Source organism: Myxocyprinus asiaticus, chromosome 13, assembly GCF_019703515.2.
Source record: "Myxocyprinus asiaticus isolate MX2 ecotype Aquarium Trade chromosome 13, UBuf_Myxa_2, whole genome shotgun sequence".
Classification (NCBI taxonomy): Eukaryota; Metazoa; Chordata; class Actinopteri; order Cypriniformes; family Catostomidae; genus Myxocyprinus; species Myxocyprinus asiaticus.
The window spans coordinates 28,709,484-28,732,541 of NC_059356.1; the positions used below are offsets into that span (position 1 = coordinate 28,709,484).

At 38.4% G+C, this 23,058-nt stretch overlaps 1 protein-coding gene and 1 long non-coding RNA gene across 4 annotated transcripts; one reads left to right on the top strand and one right to left on the bottom strand.

Moving 5' to 3' along the window:
• Positions 1-6,591: 6,591 nt before the first annotated feature.
• On the bottom strand, positions 6,592-11,497 carry LOC127450555 (prolactin). 2 transcript variants are annotated; one of them, XM_051714779.1, is made up of 7 exons: positions 10,194-11,497; positions 9,884-9,941; positions 9,139-9,347; positions 8,777-8,898; positions 8,410-8,517; positions 7,760-7,942; positions 6,592-7,552 (listed from the first exon to the last, which is right to left on the bottom strand). In XM_051714779.1, the coding sequence occupies exons 3-7, from the start codon at positions 9,179-9,181 to the stop codon at positions 7,364-7,366; spliced, it is 645 nt and encodes a 214-aa protein (XP_051570739.1). In that variant the 5' UTR covers positions 9,182-9,347; positions 9,884-9,941; positions 10,194-11,497; the 3' UTR covers positions 6,592-7,363. The 2 variants fall into 2 exon arrangements, with proteins under 2 accessions (XP_051570739.1, XP_051570738.1); XM_051714778.1 differs by having other exon boundaries at positions 9,884-11,497.
• Positions 11,498-13,659: 2,162 nt separating this feature from the next.
• LOC127450826 (uncharacterized) lies at positions 13,660-22,644 on the top strand. Of its 2 annotated transcripts, XR_007899036.1 has the most exons (4): positions 13,660-13,803; positions 15,254-15,389; positions 22,006-22,108; positions 22,359-22,644. It is a non-coding gene; the product is annotated as an uncharacterized LOC127450826 (long non-coding RNA). The 2 variants fall into 2 exon arrangements; XR_007899035.1 differs by lacking the exon at positions 13,660-13,803 and having other exon boundaries at positions 15,217-15,389.
• Positions 22,645-23,058: the final 414 nt, after the last annotated feature.

The window sequence follows — 23,058 nt, forward strand, 5'->3', positions numbered from 1 at the left end:
ATATCTACGCCAAATTGTTTCTTTAAGGTCATAAGCTGAGGTTATTACTGCTTCAAGGAGAACAGTGGACAGTCACGTGCACTTCATCTTTATCAGCACACTTGGTTGTGATTGGTTAATGTTGTGTCTATACTGTACACCCATATACACAATGGCAAAAGGTCTGGCAGTTTATTAATTTTCCTTTTAAGTTATCTTATTCAGTTTACTTGCATGCAGACATATAAATTGTAGTGTACTATAGGTTCAGTTTGAATAATTTTGATTTGCTTTTGTGTCTTTTCAATAATCTGATTATTTTAGTGTTGTACGGCACCCAGAGCTGCTGAGCTCAGCGTGAGCCGCGTGGCAAAAATAGTTTAGGAGTTGAGTCTATCTGGCTCACCTCACGACTTGCGCTTGCAGTGTGAATTGTGTCATCTGTCAATATGGGCACCAGAACGAAAACGTGCCACTCATGGACTATGTGAACCCGGCATTACTCAACACGCGGTGTTATATCACCAAAGTGTGGACTTTTTTTCTGAAGTAGTTATTTTGAGTAAGCATCATCTTAATTTGTTACTCAAAGCATCTTGCTGTCTCAAAAGTATTTCTATTAGTTGACAAATTTTTCACAATAACTTTTGCCCCTATATCTACACGATATAAGTTTAACCCCCTTTGAGGCCTTTTACCCCAACACATTATGTTGCTCCATCAATATTCAATAAAAATAAATACAAAATATTTTGACATTGATACATTTTGTGACCAGAAAAAAAGCTAATTTTCCTTAAGGGGTGCCTTTTTAGCCCTATTGAACCCTAATGACAAAGGTTTCCATAGAAACATTATTCTCCATGTAGAATAAAAGCTTATAAAGGGTTACTGATATGACCGAACTCTTCATCTCACATGAGTGGTCATGATTTTATACTTATGTTTCAAAATTACTATTTCTTTAGAAGTAAAACTTTTTAAATGAGTAAAAACATTACTGGGTGCATACAATTCTATAACAATAAGATCGCTTAAAAACTATAGTCCTGAGGTTTTTAAAGAAGCCCAAAGGCAGGCTGACTGGTCACGTGTTATGATGTGTAAAGATGTTGACAAAGCATGGGAATATTTTAAAGGTATATTCTGCCATGTTTTAGAGAAAGTTGCACCTTAAAAAAATAAAGAACTGAGCCTTGGATTACAGATGATATATTGTTCTAAAGAAAAAGAGGATATATTAAGCAGGTAAAAGATCAATTCTCAAGAATTAGTCCTAACTTTAAGGGGAAATTAACATCAAAAAGAGGTAGCAGAATATTTTAATTGATATTTTACTACAGTTGCTGAACAACTAGTTAAACAGCTTCCAGCACAAGTTAGCTCATTCTGTCCTCAATGTGGCATTTTGCAAGGCTCTTGAGTTAAATAGAGTCAGTGTGAGTGATGTTTTTAAGAATCTAATTGAACTTAAATAAAGTAACAGGTTTGGATAATATTCCTGCTAACTTTCTTAAGGATTCTGCTAAATTTACAATATTAGTCCTATGGTGTATCACATTATAAATCTTTCAATAGAACAAGGCACAATTCCAGGAGAGCTAAAGAGTGCTAGGGGTACCTCTAACTTACTACCCTTCTTATATAGATGGCACTTATTATAGACCAGATTCTATTTTATGTGTACTGTCAAAGGTGATGGAAAGGATTATTTATGAACAGATTAAAAATATATATATATTAGACATAATATTTTGAGTTATAATCTTGTTTTAGGAGTTTACACTGAAACATGCCTGCTGTATTTAGGACGGAGGCAGACACAGGTAAACTATGTGGGATGGTTATGTTAGATCTTCAGAAAGCTTTTGATACTATAGTACACCATGGCATTCCGCTCTTTAAATTAAGAGCAGAACGTTTACTACTCATAACCTGTGGAGTTTCACAAAGGAGTGTTTAGGTCCTTTATTTTTTTCTTATATATAATGATTTTAAAGCAGCCTGTTCAGAAGAACTTTTTCTTTATGCAGATGATCCGGCAATTTTAGTTTCACAAGTGGATCAAAGGGTTCTTGAAGTAAAAATGAGCACAGAGATGCAAAATGTGTCAACAGGATTGATTAAAAAAAAAACACTCCTTACACCTGGAAAAAACTGAGGCCATTTTATTTGGCTCCAGAGATACGTTAAGATAAATGCCAAGTCAACAAGGCAATAATCCCCGACAATTACCCGCTGCCAACAGCGGAGGAACTCACAGCCCAATTCTATGGCTCAACAGTGATCTCCAAGCTGAACCTTAGAGAGGGGTATCTGCAGGTGCCCCTTCACTCCGACAACAGGAACCTGACGGCTTTCGTGACACACCCGGGAGTCTTTCGTTATACCAGGATGCTGTTTGGCCTTAGCTCCGCCCCTTCCTGCTTCCAGAAGGTCATGATTTCAGTGCTAGCGGGCATACCAGGCATAGTCATTTATCTCGACGACGTTGCAGTGCATGGCGCAACCACCCATATCCATAATGAGCGCCTCAGCAAGGTTTTCGATGCACTAGCCAAAAACAAACTAACCCTCAACAGCGACAAATGACTTTTCGCTGTGCCAGTTATTGAATATGTGGGGTTCAGGTTATCGGCAGAGGGCATTTCCCTACTCCAGTCTAATGTGGAGGCTATCCAGTCCATCCCTGAACCAACTTTGCCAGCCCAGGTGGCTTCCTTTTTAGGGATGACAGGCTACTACTAAAAGTTTCTGCCCAGTATTCGGCCACTACAGCCCCCCTGCAGCAGCTGCTCTGGAAAGACGAGCCCTGGGTGTAGACTCAAGCATGTACTGAGGCTGTGTGCACTCTCAAGGCCCAACTCACCTCATCACATTTCAGCACTTCCTGTAACACCCTGGTCACCTGCGATGCGTTTGCCACAGCCATCGGAGCCGTGCTGTCACAGGTGCTGAATGGCATCGAGAGGCCCATTGCTTTCACCTCTCGTGCACTTAACCCAACGGAGCTATGATACTCAGTGGACAAACGGGAAGCACTAGCGTGTGTTTGGGCTTGCGAAAGATGGCATCTGTGCCTTTACGGCTGCCATTTCACACTGAGGACAGACCACCACAACCTAGTGGTACTACTGGCAACCACAGGAACAGGCCACAGACCATTGAGACTGCATCGCTAGTATGACCACCTCCATCAGTATAACTACAGCCTACAGTTGGTGGCTGACCTCTTGTCTCGCTCCGTCCTGGCTCAGGACACACTTGAAGAGACTAGCCACTCTGAAACGGACATCATCCAACTACTACACACACCCCTGCGAGGCATCGTGTCATTATAGGAGCTCAAAACAGCCTCGAAATAGGACTCCATTCTTTCGCAGCTCCATACCTAAATCCGAGACAGTTGACCATTACATGTGTCAGGAGAACTAGCTGCGTTCTCCCATGTCAACGACGAGCTGTCCTGCTGGGAGGACACCTGCGTGGCACACAGGCTTTCACTGTGGTCCCAGGGCCCCTTCGTGCACGTGTGTTAGCAATGGCGCACGAGGGACACCTGGGCATAGTGAAGCTCAAGCAGTGCTGCCATGAATGGGTGTGGTGGCCGGGCCTAGACAGGGAGATTGAAATTCTAGTTAAAGGCTGCCCAGCCTGCCTTGTGAGCGGAAAGACAAGTCACTCACCTCCCCCGCCCCTCCGGCCCCTAGCCTGGCCCTCTCGACCCTGGCAGCACTTGCAGCTGGATAACTGCGGTGGGATTCATTGGGTCCCCCACAACCATCGTACGACTTGCACTCCAGATGGCCTGAATTGTAGAATTGTTGTGTCCACTAGAGAGCGCTGTTTTACAGGACGATATATTGTTCTGTTATCACTATGCATGCCTGACTATGAAGTGTTCGATTGGTTCTGCCTAACAGAGAGTTAGTGGCCCTGTCCCAAATGGCACCCTCCGCCCTTGTGGTCTTCCTCTGAGTGCAGACCGATGGGGCACTAGTCAGCAAGTCCATGAGGGGGCATGATTGGTAAAAGTGTGCATTTGGGACAGACTTCAATCAGATGACGCATTTTTTACATTACATTTTTATTTGGGACAGGGCCTTCCTGTGCTGAGAAAGAGTAAAGACAGTTGTTGACAGCATTTTTGGCCTCATTGTCTTTTGTCAAACACCACAGCCCCTCCTTTTCTTACAAAAAAAAAAAATTTAAAATTTTTTTAAAAAACACAAATCTGGGATACAGTGAGGCACTTACAATGGAAGTCAGTCTGTAAATGTAAAAATAATCCCTTTTTCAAAAGTATAGCCTCAGGAAAGAAACAACATCTTTGTTTAAATGATTTTAGTGTGATAAAATCACTTACTAACCTTTTCTGTGTAAAGTTTTAGCCAATTTTACAACTTCACTGGCATGATGAAGTAATGTCAACAAACCCTAAAACAACCCCCCCCAAAAAAAAAAAAAAAACTTTACAGCTCAAATACATGAGTTTTAACAGAGTGCTTTTAGAAAATTATAAGCTTCACATTTCTGTGTTTAAACCTTTCAAATATTGTCCCCATTCACTTCCATTGTGTCTCACTGTAACCTCGATTTCTGCTTCTTTTTTCTTTTTTTTTAAAGAAAAGGAGGGACGAGTCGAAATACATTTTTGTAATCAACATTATGCCACAGATGCTGTCGATTGAGTTTAACTTGTATTGAACCCGGAATATTCCTTTACAAAAAATAACTTTTAAATACTTCAAATTTATGTAGATCAACATCCTGAATTTTGTTAGTAACTGAAAAAAAAAAAAGTATCTTTTAATAGTCTGTATAATGTGTCAGGTGACATCACACAATAGAAATTTTCAGAAACTGTGGCATTTTTTTTTGTTTTTTTTTTTATTGCAGAAGATAACATTTGCTAAAATGTAACACTTTTGTTTAAAAACAAACAAACAAAAAAAAAAAACATCGTATTGATTTGTAAACTATTGCATGTGTATTCTGATACTGTGTCAAAAACAGCTCTTATGAAATAATGCAACTGTTCTTTGTTTTGACATATTTCTTCAACCGTTCATCAATTTCAGCCTCTGCTATGTTTCTACTCTTTCAGCACATTTGCTTCATACCTCCTTGACATGTCTAGCTTCTACTGTTCAAACCTATCTGGCTCTCTCCATTATACATTTATTTTGGGTCGCTTCAAGTATTCTCTTCTGCTCTTCTTCCTCCGTGCAATGCAGATGTCTTAATTGCTCTGCTCTCTGTCTCTCTCTCTCTGCACTTTAAGCTCTTTGTGCCTTTTCTTTTTCTCATCTTCTCTCATTTTCTACCAGTTGCATTTGCCCCAGCATGGAAATCATAACAACACCATCTAGGACACTTCTAAATTCATGTCATCTTAGTTGTTCCTGCAGCTGTGATTCTTTAACCTTTGATGCTGCTCCTCTTGGTCCATGAGTCTTATCCTCCTCTGAAGCTCAGCCTCTTTGGTTTTCATCTCCCTCTAAACTTCAGCATCCCATTATAACTCAGCCTCTCTTTTCTTATATTTCTCCAGTAGTTGGTATGCTGAGTTTGAGTAGCATCTAACACTGTTACATTTTTACCATATCTTGAATCTTTTGTGGACACTTGGTTGTGGCTTTTATCTTTACTTTTGAAAGCATGGTATCTTCTATCACACTTGGCAACTAAGGCTGTAAGTTCTTCTGTAGCCTCTCTTAGATAGTCCTCATCAATCCTGTCATCCAGATCATCTTCCCTTGTGAACAGAATCATTGTGTGTTTTGTAGCTCCTTTCCCAAAGATCTCCTGTATTCGCTGAACAGTTTCTTCTCTTCCTTTGTGAAGGAGAAAGACATGGTGGCCAGGATAGGACGTCAATGCATTTCACAGTCGCCTGTGTGAGTGCTGCCTCAGAGAGCTCTGTATCACACCAGACGCCACCTAAAACTTTTGCACATTACTGACTACACTATAATGTGATATATGAAAAGCATTCTCCATTATTAATTTTATGTTTGCACTGCACAAGTGCTTTTATAAAATTATGAACTTAACATTTTTTTCAATTTTCTCCAAAAATTGGCCCCATTTACTTCCATTGTAAGTGCCTCACTGTAACCTTGATTTTTGCTCTTTTTAAATATATATATATATATATTGATCTGTTTCTCACCCACACCTATTATATTGCTTCTGAAGATATGGATTTAACCACTGGAGTCATACAGAGTACTTTTATGTTGACTTTTTGTGTTTTTTGGAGCTTCAAAGTTCTGGCCACAATTCATTTGCATTGTATGGACCCACAGAGCTGAGATATTCTAAAAATCTACATTTGTGTTCTGCTGAAGAAAGAAAGTAATATACATCTGGGATGGCATGAGGGTGAGTAAATGATCAGAGAATTCTCATTTTGGGTGAACTTTCCCTATATTAGGCTAAGTGTCTTACTTCTCATTATAAAACATTTATGTTGCACTGTGTATTTGTCTGTGTGTTTGACTATGACTGTTCTAATAAATATGACAGGAGCTCTGTATTTATTAACCTTTTCCACATGTGTGTGTAAAATAGAGTATTCATGAGTCAGTGTATCTGCATGATAGAAATGTATTGACATTGGTGAAAAAATTATTTAAATATTAAAGTAAAAGTAAAATTGTTAAAAATAGTACATCATCTCCTCAACAAATAAATTTTAGTAAACCTAATATACAAGCATTGCGTTAAGCTATGGTCAATCATTTTAACATAGCCCTATGTGCCACATTCACCGATCAGCAACCTCCCTAATATTGTGTAGGTCAACCCTAACACAACAGGGGTTGACACACAGTCTATAGAATTTACTCAGAATGGTGCCAAAAACAAAAACAAAAAATCAGTGAGTGGTAGTTCTGTGGATGGAAACTCCTTGTCGATGAGAGAGGTCAACAGAGAATGGCCAGACTGGTTCAAACTGACAAAGTCTACGGTAACTCAGATAACCGCTCTGTGCAATTGTGGTGAGAAGAATAGCACCTCAGAATACTATTCTGAGAATACTATTCTGAGATGCGGGTTGGTGCTGCTTTGTTGGCACGAGGGGGACCTACACAATATTAGGCAGGTGGTTTTAACGTTGTAGCTGATCAGTGTATAAAGAGTTATCTGAGATGTTACTTTGTGCATTAAATGAGCATACTATAGATCTGACCTGACCATTTTTAATTCAATCTTTGTAGACAGAGAAATCTTCTGCCGCATTATCTCAGTTATTTATTAAAGTATATGGAAAAGTACGTCAATATCTATGGCTTAGAAACAAATAGAAGGCATGGTTTGCCATATGGTATCATAAAGAAACATTCCAAATCACTCTTTATAATGGAAAGAGACATTCTTAACACATCTCAGGTCTCTTCTTGGCTGCTCGGCAGCGGAGAACTTTGAGGAAACTGTCAATTTTGTGGGAGTCCCTGCGGAAGCAGGACAGGAGGAAATGAAAGTTGACAAGACGAGAGGTTTTATCCTGGCCCAGGTTGCTAATTAAAAAAGGGAGATCGGACAGGTTCTCTGAAGATGAGCCCATCTATAGAGAGGTAAAAATTTAAAGTCAGGGACATGATGAGAAAATTTCAAGATTAACACTGTTTAAGGTGATTTCAGATTTCCTTTTGCTGTAATTTTTCCTAAAATCATTCCAATTTGCTTCATGTTGTCCTCTTACAAATAACATTAACAATATATATGCTGTGAACTGTCATTTTATTGCACACAATCTAATAATCAGACCAACCTTGTGAATGAGGCGCTCCAAACCTGCTCCCAGACTGTTGATGTTGTCCTGTAACTCCCTGGTTTTGCTGTTAATGGTGTTGCGTTCTGGATGTGCCAGGCTGGATGCCTCAGATGAGAGAAGAGCGAGGGGATCGGACCATGCCAGCAGTAGAGACCGGGTCAAAGCCAGCAATTCATCCTCCTGTAGAAGCAGATAAAACTTACTTCACCATCCCACATTATAAACAGCACGATCCATCCTCGATCCTTAATAACACCTTTATGTGTAAATAATTTATCCATAACACTGAACATCATGCACATTGCTGCACCTTCTAGCCTAAAACCTTTTTTTTTATTATTATTGTTTTGCCTGCAATTTCAAAAGTCACCACAAGAGGGAGTTGGAAAAAAAACTCTAGAAATGGCAAACATGATAACTTGCAGTGTACTACGTGTAACTGTATCACTATGTCCAAAAAAAGAAAATTCTGCCATTATTTACCTCACCCTCATCTTGTCCCAAACATGTCATACTGGTTTGGATCGACATGAAGGTGAATTAATTATGAAGACAGAATTTAAATTTTTGGGTGAACTATCCCTTTAAGATGATATAGGCAAATGAAGAGGGAATTGAGATGAAGATGGATGCCATATAGTCCTTACTGGCACTCTTAGGGCTTGGTCTTTGTCATTGGGAATTTGAAGGGAGGATGTGTGGCACATTGACGGACGAGGCATCATTATCCTCCCAATTGGAGGAAAGTGAGAATCCTGTGGAAGACAAAAAGGTGAACAGATATTTATAGGGAAATTTGAATCAATAGAAAATGAGAGGTTAATATCCAATGATTCACCAGTTCAAAAGAGACACCCTCTCAGGCATTAATCTGACTTGCATTTAGCCATGAATCCCATATCAATGAAATAAATGCATAATTGGATAAAACTGAAGTTTCCCATGGGCCTGGAACTGCAGGCATGTCACACCACACACACATGGATGTTTATAGTGAGAGGGTTTGGTACTGACCAGGTCATTGGTGAGAGAGGTGCTAAGGGAGTGCAGTTTGTCTGAAAGTTGAGAAGCTCTCTCCAGTAAATCGTTCAGGCCAACACCATTGATGGAGACAAATGCGAACATCAAAACAGTCACTGAAAGATAAAGAGAAAAGGAAAAACTGGCATTAAAGGGCAATTAAGTATGCAGGTAGAGGGAGCTGAGGTCCACAAAGCTTGAAAAGAAAAACATATGAAAAAAGAAGATGTAAAAAGGGAAGCAGGTGAGAAAAAGTGAAAAATGTGGCAGGGAAAGGTTAGAATGAGAAAGATAAGAATAGGGTACAAAAACCCTGAGGTCGGATACCTCACTAACAACACACACCACACACTTACCTGCAAAGTATAGTCTAGAACCTTGAAGGAATCGAGCCATCATTTGTACTTTTCTTCTTTTTTTCTTTTCTTGCTTAAATCTGTGCTGTCTGCTCTACTCTCTTGGGCTCTCGTCATTTTCTTCTCATTATATAGTCTCCTTGGTGCTTTTATTTGGATATGCAGTAAGACTTACACTCCAGGTGTATTGTACCTAAACTAGTTTAATCCTGAAACCAATGAAAAACATTGTTTTGAGAGTTTGGTTAATCAATAGTGATAAGCGTGGGGGGGGGGGAATTATGTATTTACCATAATTCTGCTAGAGTACTTAAACATTTTGCTGTATGCAGAGATTCAGTAATATGGAACTTTATCTCTAACACATACTGAGACCATATTACTGATCAGTCTCTTAAAATAAATTACAGAACAACAATCAGGTTACCCTCAGTCCTAAAGCTCACAGCTCTAGGGACACCTATTTGCTTTTAAAAGTCAGAACAAACTGTGTAAACATTTGTGCAAGTAATTTTTACATTTCCATGAAGTGCACAAAGGCACCTCTTAAAAGTCCTAATTGACACAGACATGTCACTGGAGGTTTATAAACATCACTATTACTGCAAGACCTATTTTGTATTATCTCAGTCATGGGATGATGCGATATTATGCAAAAAGCTGTCTCCCAGAATCCCAAAAGAACTCTTGTGGTATGCTGTATTCAACTGTAAAAGACAAAATCATGAGAAGCACTATTACTCACCTGACTACTGCTTTCTTTTGTCATATAATACTACTTTCAAACCAAGTTTCTCTCAGTCCTGAAATGACAAAAGGTGGTTATTTGGCCCTGTTTACTCAGATGCTAAAGCTCCCAAAACAAATGGTTGCTTTATTATATTATTTATTTGGCAGTCTTAGCAAGATTTTAATTGTCATATTTGTGCATGATTTCTTGCAAAAAGCAAAGATTGCTTTTTTTATTATTCTTTTTTTTTAATCCCCTTATCTCCCAATTTGGCATACCCAATTCCCACTACTTAGTAGGTCCTCGTGGTGGCGCGGTTACTCACCTCAATCCGTGTGGCGGAGGACAAGTCTCAGTTGCTTCTGCATCTGAGACAGTTAATCCACGTCTCTTATCACATGGCTCACTGTGCATGACACTGCGGAGACTCACAGCATGTGGAGGCTCATGCTATTCTCCGCGATCCACACACAACTTACCACGCACCCCATTGAGAGCGAGAACCCCTAATCGTAACCATGAGGAGGTTACCCCATGTGACTCTACCCTCCCTAGCAACCAGGCCAATTTGTTTGCTTAGAAGACCTGGCTGGAGTCGCTCAGCACACCCTGGATTCGAACTCGTGACTCCAGGGTTGGTAGTCAGTGTCAATATTCGCTGAGCTACCCAGGCCTCCCAAGGATTGCTTTTTTGTATTATTTATTTAGCAGTCTTAGCAATATTTTATTTGTCATAATTTATGCATGTTTTCTTGGAGCATGATATAGTTGTCTGTAATGGATGTTTAAGGGGAAACAGCGATACTATAGATCTGTGTGCCGTAACCAGTATTGCATGAGCATTCCCCCTACTTACCATAAGCTCCTCCTTTTGTTCACTTATTGTATATATTTACAATAATACAAATGTACATAAACATTCTTTGTTTGACCTTACAGTCTGACTTTGAGAACTATGACTATACCCTCTTCTTGACTGCCCCTTGATACAATTTACATAATCTCTTTGGCACACATGTGTCCTTATTTATTATGTCTAGGTAATCCTATCCAGGTCAGTTAGAATTAGATTTAAAAACTTTTTTGGGTTTGAGGATTCGATTGATCTCTCAGAACTTATAGTACATAATGTAACACAATGACAGAGTAGTTAATGATGACCATAACTCTCATCAAGTGGATCCTTTACATCAGGGGTGTCCAAACTTTTACAGTCGGGGGCCAAATGCAGAAAAAATAAGGTGCCACGGGCCACATTCCTGTAATAATTTAAAAAAGGGCTAGAAGCTAGTAGACTGCCAAAATGCATAATCTTTATATTGTACGCTTATGCAAGTTTTAATCATAATTTGTGCTCCATGGTATGCTTGTGTAGGCCCTACATGTAAATAAAGGAAAGGAAAGGGTATTTCACTCACAGAGAACTCTTATAATGGAACAGTGATGCATCTTATACAAAATATTATACTCATTTATTCACATTTTCATCTTTTTGACATCCATTCAGTGGCACTGCAAAGCACATATAGAGCTGCTATAAGTGTTGGGTGTGACCCATCACAATAATCAGAATAAGATTACATTTTCCTTTTATGAAGTGATGCAACAAATTACTGTTTAGTTTTCAAGAAATTACTCTTTATAGCTATCCAATTATAGCTTCTGTTCTGTTTTTACTTGCGTTACAAATACTGTTTTAATTTGATCAAAATGATTGCGCTTTATTTATTTTACAGACGTACATGTGCAAACTGAAGTGTTTTAAGCGCTCTCTCCTACAGTATGTCCTCATTCAAATGGCGCTGGGAAGTCTGTCAATCATTTTTCAACTAAATATCAGAACGAATCAATTGATTATACTTACCAGTGCTACAGAGGATGTTCTGGAAGAGTATGCTCGGTTCGCGTGTCTCTGTGCGCGCTCAATTAACAACAGCCGCTCGCACTACTGCTTCTCTACTCAGTTTAATGATGCGAGTTATCGGGACATTTTAACAAGAACAAGTACATGCGTAAAGTATCTAACATGATGTCAATTCTTTAATAAATGCATCATTCTTTCTGCGGGGCGCTTCATCCTTGGAAATAATGAGTATTTCAAACTTCTGTTGAACTCTGCCAGTGAGATCACACTAGAGGAGGCGATGCGCTGTGAATAGCAGCTGCACGTGATAGCGACATCCAGTGCCCAGAATATGAATTTCAGATAAGTTCTCCATAGAACTCCATAGCGGGCCTACTTCGGTTCTGGTTCTAAAATATCTCGCGGGCCGCATCAGAGCAGTCGGAGGGCCACAAATGGCCCGCGGGCCGGATTTTGGACACCCCTGCTTTACATGCAGGTCTGCTCCATGATGGAGGGTCTGTGCGCATTCTTGCACACTCTTGCAGACACACCGTTTAGAGTAAATTGGCACACTGAAACTGAGAGACCCTTCCCCCCAGCAATGAGGAAACATTTATTTGTCATGGCCTGCTCAAGACTGGGAGCATATAGGTCCTCTTTTTTTTGGTTTGTTTTCCTTTCTTCTTGGTTTATCTACACTTGAATACACTTGGTGTGATTGAGGCCTGTTCTTACAAAACCTTCCTGTTCTCTGCCTCCTTCATTTATTTCTGACTTAATTAAGTCAGTATGCTGTCTCTCTGTGAGACTGTACACTCATAAACGTTGACTTAGCATGTTTCCACGTTTGTGTACCCCCCCCCCCCCCCAGTGAGAGATTTGTTCAGAAAGTGCACACACACATGTGCAAACAAAGACCCTCTACCAAATCTTTAGGTGGACATTTGAGAGCTTGTTGCAAAGCTCCTCTTTCATTTATCTTTGCACGAGAAAATCCTTCTGTCCTCTTTAAAGGAATATTGGGGGTTCAATATAAGTTGAGCTCAATCTACAGCATTTGTGGCATAATGTTGATTACCATACTTTATATATATATATATATATATATATATATATATATATATATATATATATATATATATATATATATATATATATATATATATATTTTATTTTTTTTTTTTTTTTTTTTTAAAGAAAAGGACGGACCAGTTGAAATCATTTCAACTGGTCCGTCCTTTTCTTTAAAAAAAAAAAAAAAAAAGAGCAAAATTCTGGGTTACAGTGAGGCGCTTAGAATGAAAGTAAATATGGGCCAATGCGTAAACTTTAAAATACTGTTTCAAAAGTACAGCTACAAAACGTAAACAAAACGTGTGTCAACATGATTTTAGTGAAATAAAATAGATTACTAACCTTTTCTGTGTAAAGTTACATCTAATTATACAACTTTGTTGCCATGCAGTGTAATACCATGTTATGCACTGTCATCCCACAAAAACTATGATTTAAACAACTTTTCAGCTCAAACAATTCTGGGGTTTTAACAGAATAATTAATGTCAGTGCTTTTATAAAATTATAAGCTTCACATTTCTGCCTTTAAATCCTCCAAAAATTGGGCCCATTCACTTCCATTGTAAGAGCCTCAATGTAACCTCTTTTCTTTTTTTTTTTTCTTTTTTTAAAGGAGAGATTAATCAAAATGTATATTTGTATAATCAACATTATGCCACAAATGCTGTCGACTAAGTGTGACTTGTATTGAACCCGAAATAATTATTTTAAATGCACAATATTCTGCTTAAAATCCTGATTTTACAACTATACAGGATACAGTGTTTGAAAACCTAACAAGCAGGGTCGTAGCAAGGTCTTCTGGACCCCCTGACCGTATATTGCTCTGGGCCCCTTTCAAAAAATACAGTTTAGAATTTGTTGTGGCCCCTCACTCTCGTGTGTCCTCTGCATTGGTCGTTTTGCCCTCCCCCAAGACTCCTGAAGAAAGGGGCGTGGAACCACTCAACAATAGGCTATTCACTTTGTTTTCCAGTCAACTTTTGGCAGATCCGTCAGGCCTGCAGAACCAGGTAAAGACATTTCATGCTAATTTAATTAAAACGACTTAGTCCGTTGGCACCGGTGTAAATGCATATGAATGAGACTTCAGAGAGTTCAGAGAACACGATGTCCAAAGAGAAGAACGCTCGCGCAGTCAAGGGCCCCAGTCATTTTCACATGCGCACGTTGGATTGTCTTTTGTTTCAAATTGGAGAAAAAAGAAAAAAACAAGGAAAGGATTTTACTGCATAACCTATTGAATTAGAATGAATTAGAATGTATGCTTATTCGTCATTAACTTTTGAACTGACCTCATATGTGGTGGATTCATTGAGCTTCAGGTCTGACTGAGTTTTTTGCCCCTGTCCAGGTACACTTAGGCTGCTAAACTAACTAGAACACGTACGTAATTCATCGTTATTTTGTTTATATTTACAGGCATCTTTGGCAGCAATTTATTGACAAATACTGTTAAAAATGAAGTTCCAGTAAAATAAATTGGATGTAAAATTTTGCAGTATAAACAGAGCTGTGTTTTAAACAACTCGCGCATTACAGGAATAAGTTCGGGCTTTAGAGGACCCATTAAGTATAACATACAACACTAATAAGGAGCTTTTTTGTTGAACGCGGTGAAACTATTTTAACGGAAGAGGGAGGCGGGTGAGCAATGAATGACCTATCTACTTTGAACACACCTTGAATTGTACGAACTTTTCTGAAAGCAACAAATTGTTTTTGATTCATTTTTCTCTCACGAATTGTACCTTTTATTCGTACAACTCTAAAAGGTGTGCAACCCACTCGAATAAGTGCAGACAGTTTTGGAGAACGGATGTGCACCCTGTATCAAGTACATTCAAATTAAAAATCAATAATAACAATTCACAGAGAAACAGCTAATTGCATTTCCATGACCATAAATGACGCCCTTTCAGAGATGCGGAGTCCGTGGTTTACAGAGTGTAGCCAGCACCTCATTCTGCAATACTGGGGGGAAAACGTTTAAAGGGCAAGCTAATTATGTGACAAGAGTGGGCTGCTGGTGGTGGAGAAATTAAAATGAAGCAGTGCGCATGTAACAGTCATGAACACATGTTGCCAATAGGCGGCGCCCGTGTACAGTCCATTAGATGATTATGTGTGACACAAATAGTGCAGCTTTTAGTGCAAGTTTCTTTGAATACTTTCCATTGTCTCATCAGCATAATTTATGCACCATGCTCTAAGGGTGCAGAAAGAAGCACTTGCCTCAGAAATGCCTTTTAGATTTTAAGCACCAAATTCTGAAAAGTGAATGTAATGGTTTGCTTAGATAAGTTGAACTTGTGCACCGTTTGACTCTTGCTCATGTACACATGTGTGTCCTCTCACATTCCCCCCTCCCTCCCCAGTGTACTATGTACACTCCCCCTCCTACTTGCCAACTGTAACTCTCCATTCTCTCTTTTTCCCTTGCTCTTGCACATGCAACCACAGGAGCACACAGAGAAGGCACGCTCACATATAGCTACACATCTACGCAATAGACCATGTCGGACTCAGAGACTGCAGCTCCAGCCGAGACCCCTGTCCCAGCACCCTGTGTGGCCATCAAGGCAGATTTAGACAAATGGTAAGTGACTGGGGTAGCAGTAGTGTATGGTCCATAGTACTGGTCCATTTTAACCCCGTATGGACCTGATGAAAATGTGTTAAATTCTCACACTCAACAACATAGATCTATTTCCATATAATACCATTATTGTACTTCTTGAATGGCTAGAATCACTATTTGGTAGAGTTATAATTTGCAATGTAAATGCTGAATTGTGATGGCGATCCAAAATGGAGGAAGAAGTACGGACCTTTCGACAAATGCGACATGGTGGTTTTTTTTTCTTTTCTTTTCGCGTGTGTGGGGGGGATCTAGTATGGTGTCTCTTATGATTTCGTAACTTAATTACGTTTTGTGAGTTTTTTAAATGGTTTGATTGGTGTCACTTTGATCCGAGTAGGCAGCAGCAGTGGGGTTGGTGGGGTCACTCATTAAAGGGATTCTGGGGTTTTCTTCAACTTCGATTCTTCCTCACGCCTGATTGGCTGTTGGGAATGTGCCTACGTCATGCTTTTCCTCTTGCTCTGCCATTCCCTCTTTGCCCTCTGGGTCTTCACTATCTCTGTCCCTGCAGCCTCCCTGGCCTTGCTTTGGCATGTTTGAGTGAGTGGTGACTGCTTACATTCATCACAATCATTGATGTTTGCGGAAGCGCCTTTTCTCCACTATTCCCTGCCCTCCCACCATTCCCTTCTGGATTAGTGGATTTTGTTTTTTTTAAATCCTGTAAATGCATAGGGATTGTGATGGCCAGTGTACATGCATGCTATCGATGATGAACATTCACTTTGGGTTTCATTGTGTTAGTCCTTTCTCCTGATCATTGACACCAGCCATTGTTCAAGATGTATTTTGACCCTAAATCCCCACACCCACCCAAAAAATATAGTTTTGCTGCTTTTTGTGTTTGCACTGTAGACAGGCCTGGGCAGCAGGAGAAACCTGATAAGGTTGCACATGCCTTGACCTTTGGTGTGTGAGGACCAGATAGAAGAAGGGTGTGGGGTTAAGACTTTAGCCTGGACTCACGCAGAATAATGTGTAAAGTCCCAGTGTTCTAATTGGACCATGACAGCATAAGACTGTTAGCAGTTAGAACACTATTTTAGGTTCAGTTTGTGAATATCTATGCCGATATTTGCCAATCGTTTTTTTTTTTAAATGATTATTATTCCACCATGTTCCTCTGTCACTGGCACTGGAAAATTCTAAAGTTATAACGCATTGGTTCTACAGTATAACTCTAGAGGTGAATTAAAAACAATCACGTGGGGACTTTCTGTATTCAATATTCATCCATATTTTTATCCTCACTTCAATGCATATTTTGTTGTTTTGATTAGATAATCAAGTGTTTTAGATTGAAGTGAGGTCATGCAAAGAAAAATGCAACAATATGGAAACGTGCCCAGTACAGCACATACATTGAATCTGCCAACTTCGTATCTTGTGAATAGTAATAAATCTTATTCCTCAATAAAGGCATTAATCTGGTGAATATATAGGCTATAATAAGCTTATTTTGGTAATACTTAAATATAAAGCATAGTTACAGAGTCAAGTCTTCGTCATTTCAAAATAAGAGTCCCCTCAGTTTCGGACATATTTATAGTTTAAAGTCCCGCGTTATGCACTGATTCTTCATTTTTCTGGTTATTATTGGGACTTTGGTTGAACAATAAACTGCATCTGGAATTTTATTTATTTTGTACTCTTGTAGCCTCTATGTCTGTGCCCGTCATAGTTAAAATAACTTTGAATATGTTCTTTTTTTACATTTGATAAATCGATTTTAAAAACTATCGTCTGATTAATCGGTTTTTGGCCTTTTCCATAAAAATAATAAGATTATTTATATAGCACCTTTTAGCGATAAAGCACAAAGTGCTTCACAAAACATAAAACAAAAACACACACAGTAAAACCCAACATATTCACATAGTAATAAAAGCAAGTCTATACAAATGAGTTTTTAAACGAGATTTAAAAACAGCCACAGATTCAGGAGATCAAATATCCCAGGGCAGGCTGTTCTATAATCGTAGGGCCTTTATTATAAATGCTCAATCACCTTTTGTTTTGCACCTGGATCTTGGAACAGCCAACAGTTTCATAAGGTCTTAAAAGTTCTGCTAAATATTCTGGCACCAACCCATGTAATGCCTTATATGTAATTAATAAAATCTTAAAATCAACCCTAAAATGAATTGGTAACCAATGCAAAGAAGCTAAAACTGTAGTAATATGATTAAAATACCTTGTTCATGTCAAAAGTCTAGCTGCAGCATTTTGCACTGATTGTAGCCGTGCTAAAGTGCATTGATTTAACACTGAAAAAAGGGCATTACAATACTATTTTGCACCACCTTACTTAGCGGTATCTGCAAAATACACTATCAGTTGACCTCTATATGTCACTGACCTTTTAAAGAGTCAGACTTCTGTGAACATTCAGCTAGTCAGCAGCACATGCATGTTGCTGGTCAGAATGATCACAGAAGGCTGACTCTATAAGTAATGTAAACCACACTGGTATTTATAGCCCTCTCATAAATGGTTATGCGTAAATGTGTCTGTGTGTCATTCATCATACAGTGTGACACGTTCTGTACACTGGATCACATTCCATGTGCACATTACACCTGGTCTAAACACATCCCAATGGCCATCTTTTCCAGTTTAACCATAAACAAAAGAGATCTTTTCTTTGTCATGCTGCCCCACAAATGGGATCATCATGGACTTTTGGGATCACAAGAGATTTACATTTATAGGTTTAACCCTAGAAGTAAGCATTTATCTATTGATCTGTTTGCATGTTGTGGAACATGTGAACTTCACATCCTTTCTGTTACATTCTGATTCTTGAGATCACTTTGTGGTTGTGTAAATTGGCTGTGTTTCATAGTAATGACCTTATGATCTTAGTATAGGGCATACTACATACCAATATGTGAAATGGCTAGCTGTGACTAAACATTAACCACTCTCAGAGTCAATGTTCAGCCATTTTGTCTTGGTATTGTCCTTCCAAAATGATAATGAAAAGCAAACACTCTTTTAATCTTTTACATTTTTGCATATATTGTGCCTCCTGTTTCTTGTTAGCAGGCCTGTGCTTGTAGTGTTTGGAATGTATTGTTGCAGACAGTTTTGCAAAAGCCCCCCTCAGGGTAAATTGTGTTACTCAATCCATTAATAAACAAAGGCCTAAAATCTATCAGCACATGATGTGCTTTGGTATAGGCACTCCATTCAGTGGTTTATTTTTATTTATGGGTTCCTTATTGTTAGATTGTAAGAATTTTGGTCTTTAGCTCTACGATCAAGTGAAACTACCTAGCGAGTTCAGGGGTCTAGCCAGCTTTGATAGTATTTCCATTTACCTCAGACTTACATTATGTTGAACATCCTATCCTTGGAAGGGCAGGTCTTTGTATTTACTTGTTGTGTTTAAGATCAGAACACTTCAGGGCTGTGCCCCTTTTCCTTCTGCATTATATATGTGAAGGACAGGCCATCATGTGAATTATTTAGTCTCAATTTGGAGATGGCGATCAACTCCTTCTCCCAGTTGTCTGCGGTGTCATTGGATTTTTATACCACAGACTAAAGGGTTTGATTTATTTACTTCCAAATTTAAATGACTTCAAACTAGTGTCAGAAATCAACTTTTCCATTGAGGGGCAATTTGCCCCCCTGGATTTATTTTTCAGAGTCTTTAAAAAAAAAAAAAAGAAAACTTTATGGGGGCATTTCTAGGGCATATTTTTCTAACCATACAAAATATGACGTCATTGTTTTATGTCAAATACTTCAGTTTAATCAGTTCATTAAAATGCATTTTTAATCTGATGTTACAAATAAGAAATAAAGGAATTCATTAGGGAGGCATTTTTTGCCCCCACATTTTCAATTTCAGGGGCATATTTGTCAATTTCAGTGGCATTTTCGCCCTTAGCTGATATTCATTTTTGACCTTGCTTCAAACATGCCATGAAGGGCAGTGGTAGCTCAGCAGTTAAGGCTCTGGGTTACTGATCAGAAGGTTGGGGGTTCAAGCCCCAGCACCGCCAAGATGCCACTGTTGGGCCCTTGAGCAAGGCCCTTAACCCTATCTGCTCCAGGGGCGCTGTATCATGGCTGACCCTGCACTCTGACCCCAGCCTAGCTGGGATATGTGAAAAAGAAGAATTTCACCATATATGTGCAAATGTATAATGTGTGATAAATAAAGAAAATAATTATTAATTAATTATGTTTCAGTTCGGTTAATTTAATGCACTTTCACAAAGGATTCAAGTATTTTAAAATCAATGTAACTAACTTTTAAATCAACCATTCTTCCAAATCAAACCATGAATGGTTTTCTTGACCAGTTGACCTGAATTGGTTTTGTGATCTCTTCTGAGTGGTCATTTAGGATGAGGACATAATCACTTCCTAATTGGTTTTTGTCCAGATAAAGGGAGCTTGTCCCACACTGTTGATTAGTCTTGTGTTGAAGAGTGAACATCACAATGGACCATTCTCCTACCCTCCCCTCATCCTCGCATGTCCTTCTTGTGAATCTCTGAAGTATTAATATGGCTGCCTATGAAGAGGAAATGCCCTTTACTAGTGCATCCTGAAGCCAATCCTGCATCACGTGGCTCATTAGAACTGGTCTGCATAAAGCTCTTTATATTTAAATTGACCAGCTGTGTGTTACATCACTGCTCACTGATGTCAGCGTGTGAGATGCTGCAGATGATCTGTGGGGGAGGAATCAACTGAAAATGCTTTCTGAGTGGGGGAGGGGCTTTTTTCATCATGGGTCACAACATCACCCTCTTCCATCAGTGGGCATGCCTCTTATCCATTACCTGCCAGCAGCAGCTGTTTGGTTGCCTTGTCACATGATTCCAAGCTCTCTAGCACTCTATCTTTCTCTCGTTCACATGGATTATTCCCTTCCCTCCCTCCCTCTTTGCACTGTCGTTCCAACACTCCTATTCGCTTCATCACTCTAATGAAGTGTGTCAGTGTCTGCCGTTGTTTAGTGTGGAGAGGCTGAAATAATCTCGCTCAAACAAACTCATACATACTGACTGTCTCATTCAGTTCCAGTAGAATCCAGTCTGTTTGTCTGATTTGTAGAGTCATTTTGTCCTTAGAAGAGTCAGTATTCTGTCTTTATAGCACAGTTTATGCTGTGCTGCTTGATCATACAGTAAAATGTCTTCAGCTGTGTTGGGTGTAATCTGATTACAAAGTAATTTGTTACTGCAATCAAAATACTTTTTAGTAAAAAAGTAGTGTAATGCATTACATTTTAAATTCTTGTAATCAGATTACAATGACTGACTTTTTAATTAAGGTAATTACTTTTAAGTACATGATTTGGGTAACACATTTCCAAAATAGTATTGTTTATAATACATTTAAAATATGAATTAATATGTTATATGTACATCTATTTGTGTTTCTGTGACAGATGAAAGGTGTGCGACTATAAACAAGGAGAAAATATAGACAATATTTGGTAACACTTTACAATAAGGTTCCATTCATTAACATTAGTTAATCCATAAGATATCATGAACTAACAATGAATAATATACTTTTTTACAGCATTTATTCATCTTTGTTAATGTTAATTTACAAAAATACAACTGTTCATTATTAGTTCATGTAAATTCAAACTACATTATCTAATATTAACAAATACAACTTTTGATTAAATCAAATTACCAGGATATGTTGAAATTAACATTAACCAACATTAATAAATGCTGTAAAAGTATTGTTCATGGTTAGTATATGATAATTAATGTAGTTTACTAATGTTCACAAATTGAACTGTATTGTAAAGTGTTTCCCGATATTAAATTATAAAGTAATCTGGGTAAAATTTATCAGATATCAGTAATTTGTAGTAGATTAATTCTTTGAGTAATTTACACAACACTGGTCTACATGTGTGTCAGATGTGTTTCTCAACTTTTTTTGCCCACAGCCTAATCAGTAAGGCTCATGACATGTACCCCTTTATTCAAACATATGTACTGGATATTATTAAGCATTATCATCAGTATTATTAAAATTCACATTATTACAATGATTATGTTTAAACTCAACTCAGTTGATACTTTATAGGAACAAAAGGCTCTCTACCTCTCAAACTGAATAAGTTTGAGAAATATAGGACCTGTATTATAAAAAAGACTAGTTAAGCTGTTGCAGAAATCTACCTCTGTCCAGAGTCTTTATAAAGTATAGAGTATGCTGCACTACAAGTGTCATCCACACAAATTGACACAACCCACTCTTTTTATTTGGTTTTCTTTCCTTAAAAGGTTTCTGAATGTGTTAAACATTATGCAATTAATTTATCTTTTGTTATTATAATTTATAGTTTTTATTATAATGAATTTTAATTGTTTTCTTTTAGCTTATCTTTTGACAGCCCTAATACTTTTATGTCAAAATCTTACCATGGACCCCTCTGGAACCTGCTTAATGGCCTCATTATTATTGATCTGCATTTATATGTTGTCTGTGTGATGATGTTGATGTGATTCTGCTTGTGCAGACAGAAAGCCTGCGTGTGTACCTGTGCTGGAGTAATAAGCATGTGTTCTGTGTGCTTCAGTGTAAAGGAGAATGGTGAGGAAGCATGTAAGGAGCTGATGGAGGCGTTTGCTGCCTGTGTGAAGAGCAATGCTGAGGCATCATGAGGAGCTCAACATGCAGAAGTAATGCACATCCACCTGCTGTCTTCATTCTCATTTGCTTTGTTAGATGTATATTTTTATTATGTCAGCTCGGCAGGAGAACCATGTAATGAACTTTGTTTTCTTTTTTTTCTGAATGTCAATTCTGCTGACTGGTCACAGTGTTATGGATTGGTCTGTGTTTTAAAAATGACCAGAGTTCAGTCGCAGTTTCTGATCTCAGTAATGGTGAATTGTCATAAGGTAATTCTCTATTTGTGGTTGTTCTCAGAGGATTACTGCACTGAGTCCTCCACCTTCCCATCATTCCCTGCAGCTCATGGCACTGGACTAAATGACTCTGATGGGGTTGGCAGCAGAGACCATACTTGTGTCTCTTCCCTTCTCTACCCCCCTGTGAAGCTTAAATGGATTCCTCCAACCACCCACCTCCCCTCCCCTCATGTGGATGATTGTATTGATCTGATCTGTAGACAGTTTGGGAGAGCTTATGATTTGATGTAAATGATGTGTCTCAGATGCTTACAATGTGAAATAAAGGTTTAAAAATGGTTCAACATTTGTAACATTTGTTTCATCTTGATTATTTAAGTTATTCTGAGTTTTACTCATGTTCCTTAAAGGAATTTTCCGGGTTCAATACAAGTTAAGCTCAATGGACAGCATTTGTGGCATAATGTTAATTACTACAAAAAATTATTTAGACTTGTCCATCCTTTTCATTAAAAAAGCAAAAATCTGTGTTACAATGAAGCACTTACAATGGAAGTGAATGGGGCAAATATTTGGAGAGGTTTAAAGGCAGAAATGTGAAACTCATAGTTTTATAAAAGCACTTACATTAATTCTTTTTTAAAGAAGAAAACTATTCTCATTTATTATTTGAGCTGTAAAGTTGTTTCAATCGTCATTTTAGGGTTTGTTGACATTACATTGTTATGGCAACGAAGTTGTAAAATTGGCTATAAGTA

Excerpts from the sequence above, each read along its gene's own strand:
- LOC127450555 (XM_051714779.1), bottom strand. The coding sequence starts at position 9,181 with ATGATGGCTCGATTCCTTCAAGGTTCTAGACTATACTTTGCAG. Across the intron at positions 8,899-9,138 it reads TTCTAGACTATACTTTGCAG|TGACTGTTTTGATGTTCGCA; the intron begins GTAAGTGTGTGG and ends TTTATCTTTCAG. Across the intron at positions 7,553-7,759 it reads TGGAGCGCCTCATTCACAAG|ATGGGCTCATCTTCAGAGAA; the intron begins GTTGGTCTGATT and ends ACCTCTCTATAG.